The sequence below is a fragment of the Bidens hawaiensis genome, unplaced genomic scaffold (assembly GCF_021521415.1).
Source record: "Bidens hawaiensis isolate Kalapana, Puna unplaced genomic scaffold, B.hawaiensis_p1.1 tig00014403_1, whole genome shotgun sequence".
NCBI classification, from domain to species: Eukaryota; Viridiplantae; Streptophyta; class Magnoliopsida; order Asterales; family Asteraceae; genus Bidens; species Bidens hawaiensis.
In genome coordinates, this window is record NW_027492245.1 from 426,583 (window position 1) to 435,989 (window position 9,407).

Below are 9,407 nucleotides of genomic sequence, written 5' to 3' on the forward strand. Positions count from 1 at the left end.
GTTTAGCCTTTTCCATTTTGTCACTTTTGGTCCCCTAATGTTCCTAAAATGTCCTTGTAGGCCTTTTTTTAGATTTTAAGCAACAAATGGCAAGTTTAAATAACACAAAGGGTATGAAATGAAAATACACCAACAAATACTTACAAATGCATGATTTATTAATAATCAAGATCCGAATTACGTTCCCGAATTAATAAAAGAAATACGAATACAATTACAAAAGATCCGAAATGTTACAGGAGGTATGCTCATTCGCACACATCTTCTTGAAAAATATTTTATCTCTCTCTTCACCTTATCCATCCAACCATTCCAAACTTACTTAAAATAGCAAATAATAAACACAACACAAGATCTGAGATCTTGGTTGGTTGTAGGTGATTTCCGCTAACCTAAATCCTAGATTGATCCAAGAACTTGTTGTGAGATCCGGTATAGAGACCTATACAGCACGTGAACCTTGTACAATTGTTTAAGGGTTCAGATAGAGAGAAGTTGATTAGAAAACTAAAGGAGCTTAAATCGGGTGAGTTTTAGACATCCTATTTTACATATTTTTCAGGGTGGTGTATATATTTGATTGATATGTGATAGTGAAACATGCTTTAAACGTAAAGGGGTGTATATTTAGATGATAAATAATATTAAAATCATAAAACATAACCTGTACCTTTATTGATATCTGGTATCAAATATTCAACAAGAAAACACACAAGTTCTGTTGATATCATAAATCAAATTTCTTTTCATACTTCTGAACCACTGAATTAGGTTTAATAATTAAAAATTGGTATAAGTTACATTTTTTTTGTATATGTAGAAGAATGATAGAAAAGAAAGATTATTAAGAGGGGCCGCTTTTAAAAGCCAGTACTATATAATATTATCTCTCATTTGGTAACAAAAACAATTATACTTCCATCCCCAATCCCCATTGCCCTCCCCAAATCATATACTTCTCTATCTCCATGATAAAGTATAGTTGAGAGAGAGAGAGAGAGAGAGAGATGAAAAACGCCTTAAGATGTTTTCTTTCATGCATTCTTCCCTGTGGGGCGTTTGATGTAATCCGGATCATTCACTCGAATGGACATGTCGAGGAAATAAGTGGCACGATCCGAGCTGCCGAAATAATGAAGCTACACCCTAAGCATGTACTCAAAAAACCCTCTTCGCCATCATACACCGATGAAGGGACCGTCACCTGTCCCAAGATCATCATATTGCCACCAGATGCCGAACTCAAGCGTGGCAAGATTTACTTTCTTATGCCTGTTCCTCCTTCCTTGCCCGAAAAGAAACAGTCAAAGTCATCTTCAACTACTAGAAAGAAAAAGAACGGTGAAAACAAAAACTTATTAACGAATCTTCTTGTTTCTGATCGCTACTTGACGGAGATTTTATCCGAAAAGGTAAAAGATACGAGGAGGGGGCGTGTTGGCGTGTGGAGACCTCATTTAGAGAGCATTTCTGAGGCTACAAATGATGCCTAAAGTAGTGTCCATTTTCTTCTTCTTCTTCAACCTTCTTTCTGGAATTCATTTTTCATATATGATCATATTTGTGTGCAACTTAATTCCTGTTATTCTTGTTCTTTTCTTTTTAGAAAACTTTTGTATATACCAAAGGGGAAAACAAGAAATAACATGTGATCAAATGCTATCTCATTGATATTAATTTTAATGGTCTTTCTTGAGCATCTCCAATACAACTTTTGAAATAGAACCAGCAAAACAAATCTTATCGTGTTAAATAGGATAGAGACGACGCGCTTTATGACACAAGTATGAAACATGAATGCCACTCGTTTACCTATTTTATATCTCATGTGTATAACACGATTTTAAATTTCATATAACAAAAAAGAGAAATGATTGAGCCTAAACTGCTAATTTCAAATATTTAAAAAAAAATCATATTGAACTGTTATTTTTCCAAATCCTACTATTTAAGTTGCCTTACAATCACTCTTTCATAATTCAAAATAACACTAAATTACGATTAGAATTTTGTTTATTTATACTTATATGAATGTAACCATGCAAATATATCACGCTCTTAATTTAAAAAACATCTTTGTGAAAAAAAACCGTTATATATTGGAAACTTGTGTCTTAATTTAAAGAATATGTATTACAGTCAAGTTTAGAGGAAATATAAAAAATTCCCTGCCTAGCTATTATCTCATAATATTCATCAATGAAAAATAATGAATTTGATTCGCAACATATAACTATAACTTCTTTCAAATTATATATCATGATACATCATATATGTCGATATAAAATTTATAATACTTAATTAATATTCATGAACAAGAAAAATATAAATTATAAAGAAATACCAGGAACATCACAATCGAATAAATTCACAAGGATGTTGATGGAATGATAGTCCGTCCCCACAAAGCTTTTAGCTCACAAGTGGGCAATGAATGTATTAATGGAAAGGAGTTGGTTCTCATCCCACTTAAAATGATTACTGATTGATTGATTACTTTGTGGCAAGGCATCCTAAATTTGGGTTACTTTACCCCTTTTTTCCGTATTGTATCCGCTGCCTTTGTGATTAATCATTTCTATGCATTAACTTTAGACCATTGTTATCGTTATAGTTCACTCTTCTCATTTTCTATTTCGTTACATTTGTATTATTTCAGTGTTAACTTAATTTTTCCTTTATCATTCAGCCTCAATACTCAAGCCTTGTTATGGTTCATTCTCCTAGGTTTTTTTTTATCTTTCTCTATAATTATATTATTTAATAATATAAAGAAATGAAAAATATAAGAAAAAAAAAGCAAAAGAATATCATTGGATGGCCCTCCACCATCCTTCAAAGGATGAGCATGACCATAGTCATTCTCATCCCATCAGGCATGGTGATTTTGGAGGCGGCGAGGTGCTCAAAGACAGGGAGGCTTTGAGGGTGGGCAGTGTGTTTTTTATGAATATCCCGATATCTACTATTATAATCTACTATTATGATAAACAAAAATGTGATTGAAGCACATTACCCCTAATTAGTCTAATATTTTGCCATGTGTCACTCTATCTTTGAAGCTTTAGTTCATAAATATTTCAAATTAAAATTAAAATAAAGATATTAAAACCTTCCTTATACACAACTAAATGTATTCCTTCTTCTATCATTCATATGATTCCTTTATATAAATGTATTTCTTTTGTCAAACGTTAAAGCGATGTCTAAAAGATAAAATGCTCACCTTATTAATTCGGAAAACGATGTTTCTAACAAGAGTTATACAACATATTATAATTCATTCGTTTACCTGCTTATAATTTAGTTTATAGGATATGTGTTTATTTTATATTACAACTAACATATAAGATTGTACTTATTTGTTTTAATGTTTTAGTTGATGCATCTACAAGTCCGTTGTCAAACATTTCAAATGGTATTTCATTATTATTAATTTTATCAACTTGAATTTAAATTTGAAAATAAAAACAAAAATTTATGAAACATATTTGTTTTAACTCCATCTAAATAGTTATCTTCCTATAGTCCTTAATATGATAAACAAAAACATGTTTTAATTCCATCTTTATGACACTTGGCCCTTCAAGGTTCGAAATAAAACTATATTATGTCACATTACTCCAATAAGAAATCAAGATTGAAGCCAATATGTATAAAAGACAAGATAGTGAATCAAACTTATCATTATCATTAGGCGGTGCGTGAACTATTGTCTACAATACTCGGTTTTAAAAATATATAATGTTATCCCGACTGGTTTTTTGCTGTTTGAAAGATGGTTTGCAAACAACCAACCGGTTTTTTTTTAACTTATTTGCCGGTTGGACGGCCAATATGGTCCAGCTTCTAAGCACCACTTTTATCTAAAATGGGTTAAAATATTAAATACGTTGAATTTTATGTGTAACATAGCTCAAAATGATGCGCTATTTATTTGTAAATAAAATAACTAGAAAAAAGTGACTGCAAGCCAACCCAACCCGCCTATTTCGGAAATTATTAATAATGGTGTGCTTTAATCTAGATATAGTATACTAAAGGTGATCATATAAAACCGATCTTAAATAATCTTTTCAAATTATTTAATTAAACCACTTTTAAAATGTAAAATTTTTAACATACTTTGGGGCCCGGGTTGTTCCCAAAAATTTAATTTACTTTCTATAAAAAAAATTGCCTAAAGTTTCATTTCAAAAGCATAAGTGTCAAATATTATTTATTTTTCTAATAACTTGATTAAACGTAACTCGAATCAATCTATTCAAAACTAAACGGGTCGAAATTGCCATAATATATAATGAATCATTTTAAGTTGCCAACGGACTATATTGATTATACGTTTTATATAATTCTATTTTTGTTACTCAATATATGTTTTTGAATTACCAAGTGATTATATTGACTTTATGTTTGGTGTAACAAATAAAAGGATTGTTGTGGCGCTTGATTTGTGTCACTTGGCACCGTAAGGTTTAAAAGAAAACTATACCATATTAATACCCTAACGAGAAATCAAAGAGGAAGCTAAATGGGTATTCTTATGTATTTTGTACAGTTCGATGATCTACATCCGTTGTTAAGAACACAAAGATAAAAATAAAAACATAATATATATGCAGAGATAGATAAGGTAAAGTCACAAATAAAACAATAAGTGTTGTATATAAAGAAATATTTAAAGATTTAGGAATTTCCAACTTGTATATATATATATATTCATATGTTTAATATGTAACTTATATACCGTATAATACATAATTATACAAACAGTTTAACACATTTTTTGTATTTCATATAATGTTGTCGCTTGAATAAATTTATTCATTCCAACCCGTGTTGCACACGGGTACATAAGCTAGTTATATATATATATATATATATATATATATATATATATATATATATATATATATAGGGGGCGGTTAACGTACACTAATACCTTATCGTACATTAGGTACGCGAAAATCCATAACGTACAATTCAACACGATTAAATTATTAGATACATTAATACGATATTATACGACGGTTATCAAAAGGGTAATTCCGTCCAGAACATACAAGTATACTCCCCCAAATCTAGTCTTTCAATTCCCCAAATCGATGTTCTTCAAAATTCCCCCAAATCCGACAATCAAAACCTACTAATTTGCAGATCGATATCAAACTAATTGAGTTAATTATCTAACCCTAAAATGTTCGTTACCTGCAAATAAAACAAAACGTTTTATCAAAACGTATTAAAAAAATCAATTTTATTCCAAAGCAGAACGTATTAAAAGAACGTTTTATCAAAACGTATAATATATCTAATAAACCATAACGTATTAAAACAATTTTAGAGTGTATAGTGAAATTGATAAAACGTTACACCCTTCTTCCTTAACACATTATAATGGCTTAAACGTTCCTTTACACATTAGAACAAATGGAAAACAAGAACGTACTATTAAAACGTTTTATCTAATAAACCAGAACAAATGGAACAAATGGAAAACAAGGGTATTAAAACAATTTTAGAATATATAAAACTTAAAGGTTTAAAACGTATTAACAGAACGTTTAAAGGTTTAAAGCTAATAAGTTCTATTAATACGCTTTAAACCTTTAAACCTTTAAATGTTCAGCTAAAACGTTTTTAGCTTTAAACGTTCAATGTCAAAAACCCATCATCCAGAACTCAAAATTGATCGATTGAAACTTCAAATTGATGATTAATTGAATCGATTTCAAAGATTAACCGATTAATTGGCTTCAATTTCAATTCAACTAAACAAACATGTGACGAGTTTTACGTTTTTCTGATGAGTTCGTTGTCGACGACGATGATGGTGACGAAGAGTGTTGATGGTGCCGACGAGCGGAGGTGAAGGAGGTGTGCTGATGTCGGCGACTGGTGGTGGAGACGGAATGAGGGAGAGGGACGAGCATATGAGTGTAATTGTGATTTTGGGTTTTGAAAATCTAACGGTTGGAAGTGTCGCGTACATAATGTACGATAAAGGATTATTGTATTTTATCCTTTATATATATATAAGGTTGAGTTCAAATAAGAAGTTTGAATATCCTAACAAGCCTAGGAAGAAGGGCATTTTTGTCCAACAAATTTAGTACCCTGCCCATCAAAAACAATCACCTCCACCAACTTCAGCAACACATCTGCACCCTCTCTACCACCCAACCTTCATCACCGTCACCCCCTCTGCCAGCGGTACACCGCCGCCACCAACATCATCCCCGGCTCAGCTCTTCTCCGTCACCATCACCGACACTGCCACCTCTACAACGTCGACGGACGACGGAGCTACTGCTGGACGAATTGCCGCCACAACCTGCAACTTCCTTTAACCCCTCCACCACATCTTCTGATTTCGTGATGCCTTCGAGATTTCTTTTTTTTTTTTTTGGTTAAACGGATTTCCGGCGAAAGGTTTCCGACGAACTTAACGGTGGTACAGCGGCGGATAAGGGAGGTTGTGGTGGTAAACATCACCATTATGCTTTTCACCCATAGTGTTTTTCCTTTTGGATTGAGCCCCTAGCTATGTATACTGTTTTGCCTTTTGGATTAAAGTTAGGTCTTGAGGTGGTTTGTGCATTTTTGGTGGTAACGATGGACAGGGAATGTTCATTTTGATTTGAGGGCTAGAGTGTATTGAATCTATGGTGACCCAACTTAAAACACAATGATGTAAGCTTACAATAATAAGATTATAAAACACAATAATAATGGAATGAAAATAAACACAATAAAACTAACTATACAGATAGCACAATCATAAAAACAATATAAAAATAACTAAAAACATAATTATGTTTATGTTTTCACCTTAATCAAAAAACACAACAAACACAATGAAAATCACTATATTAATAAAAAAAACATCATTTTGATATTGATAAAAACAATATTGTTAAAATACAATAGTAAAAAAACACCATGCTAAAACATAATTGGATAAAACACAATGAAGAAAAACACAATGCCTATAACATATAACACAATGTATAAAAACCCACTAATTTTTTTTTAATTTTTTTATAACAATATGGTACTCATATTAAAGATAAAAAAATGTCGTTATTAAGGTGATTTAAAAAAAAAAAAAGATGTCGTATAAAAAAGTTATGGACGTTTTAAAACGATGGGTGAATTGACATGTGCCTTGCATATGGAGAGAGAAAGTCAACAATTATGTGTTCTTCCTTTTTTGCCCTCTCCCTTGTTTTGTACTTAATTTTTTCCCAAACTAATCTCAACCATTCAAATTCAAAATTAATGATTTAGATTACTTCTTATCCTTCCTACAAAAAATCATACTTCTTATTTTAACTTGACAATACACGAACTCTTACAAGCCCACTATATTTATACCCAAACACTTTATAGACTTGCCTTTTTTTAATTACTTAAAAACTTATAGGCTTATAAAATATTAACTTAGTTTATGTTATTAAGTTCGTTAAGCTTAAGGCCATGTGTTTTCTGACTTAGACGGGGCACGTGGATTCACAGAGACGCCATTGTTCAAAGGGCTCATTTGTGGACCCTTTGTCCATACACTCGTCGCCGCTAAAGGTATTGCGCCGCTATTGTGTTGCCGCTAGTTCCTCACTGCTAACGCTCAACTCGTCGTTGCTAATGCTCAACACCATCGCAGCCAATTCTACGTTGGAGTTTTGGCCGGATCGCTTTTTGGAGACAGATTTCCAGATTCCTTATCTAAAGAAACACGATTAATTTGCATGAGATCGAGTTTTAACTTGAAATTGAAACAAAAAACATGATTAAATTCTCATTAAATTAGTAAACATTATACAATAGTTCATCAATGACACCGGAGCTCTAGCTAAAGAAACAAACACTATAAATAAATTGTACTTAAAATGACAAAAGTTAGAAACTAGTATGGTTGAAGATGGTGGCCGGAGCTGAAGATGGAGGTGCTTCCATGGTGTTGACGGTGGTTTCCAGAGCTGAACTTGTAGGGGTGCGACGCAGTTGTTGTCCGATGGTTGTAGATGCGTAAATTGTGTTGTTGTTGTAGCAAAGGAGGTTTAAGATGTGAGTGGAGATTCGATGGTTGTAGCGCTGGTGGTTGAATATGGAATAGTGGAGAACGTCAATAAGTTTTAGGCAGCAGGGTGGCTGAAGATGCAGGAGGATGACGGTGGATGATGGAGACGGGGAAGAATAGAATTTCTTATTTTTAATTTTGAGGTGGAGTGCTTAAAGGCAGGAACAAGTTGAAAGGGGAAGATAAGGGGTTTTTGAATTTATTTGGATGCAAATGATAAAGTCTTGTGAATCGATCCTAGCCTTTGATCTAGTTCCTTATCAATGGTTCATATTAGCCCCTAAAGAGAGCACCTGATCAGCTTTGACCTTTTTTGCGACAAAAAGGAGTAATAGCAACGGCATATTCAGTGTCGCCGCCATTGCTCATTGTCACCGCAAAGAAGGTCACCGCTATAGCTGGAATTTCTTGTGGTGATAGGACCTTTCCCTTGCTTGTAACACCCGGCTAAAACGGAAATGCCTGAGTGTGACGTACAAATTGCTCAAACACACGTGACACTATTAGGTGACCATAATAACATTATTTCATTTAAATATTCATGTAACACAAGTTTATCAAATAATGCAAGTTGTAACAAATAAATAAACAAAATGATAAGTTTTCTTTGAATATCCTATAAGCATGCTACGTGTCTTCTAACTTTCATCCTCGTATCTCTACACCTGTAACATATGTATAAAATAAAGTCAGCAACGAACATAGCTGGTGAGATCCCCACAGTTTGATATAATACGTAAAAATCATACAATTCCATGAAACTTGTGAAATGAGCACATAAGGGTTCTTTACACTCAATGCAATGGACCTGAGTGTAAAGAACAAACGAAGGTCCTTTCCAGTTGGGGCTACCAACGTACTCGGATATGGGGTCCCTTTTCCACTCGATACAAATGGACCTGAGTGCAAAGGGGGGCGTATGATCATACTTATTGAGGCAACCACTGAGCAAATAATCAAGTAAACACACAAGTCCATGTAATGAATTGTAGTTTGTAAGCAATATAGTAAATACTTAAAGTTTTGTAGGATACATATGCTACCCCAAAATATGAAAAGGTTTAAAAAGAGGTTGTGAGAAACTCACCTCGAAATTGAAGATCAACTTGAAATACAAAGCGAAAGCACGTTAACATAATCGAAGCAACCGAACATCTTGAACTATAAATAGAATAAATGCGAGAGTTTAAAGAATAGCTAACGGGATTAATAACGTTGTAGATACTTTGGTTTTAGGGATATTGCATTATTTAATATATTTTATTAGTATTTTATGACATTTTATAATAAAATATTATTTTAAGTCTTACGATTTGAATTATTTTAA

The 9,407-nt window shown here is 32.7% G+C and overlaps 1 protein-coding gene across 1 annotated transcript; it reads left to right on the plus strand.

The window, feature by feature from the left end:
- The first annotated feature begins 876 nt into the window (after positions 1–876).
- Positions 877–1,677, plus strand: LOC143546551 (uncharacterized). The gene has a single exon (XM_077038201.1). The coding sequence runs from the start codon at positions 1,008–1,010 to the stop codon at positions 1,491–1,493; it is 486 nt and encodes a 161-aa protein (XP_076894316.1). The 5' UTR covers positions 877–1,007; the 3' UTR covers positions 1,494–1,677.
- The last annotated feature ends 7,730 nt before the right edge of the window (positions 1,678–9,407 follow it).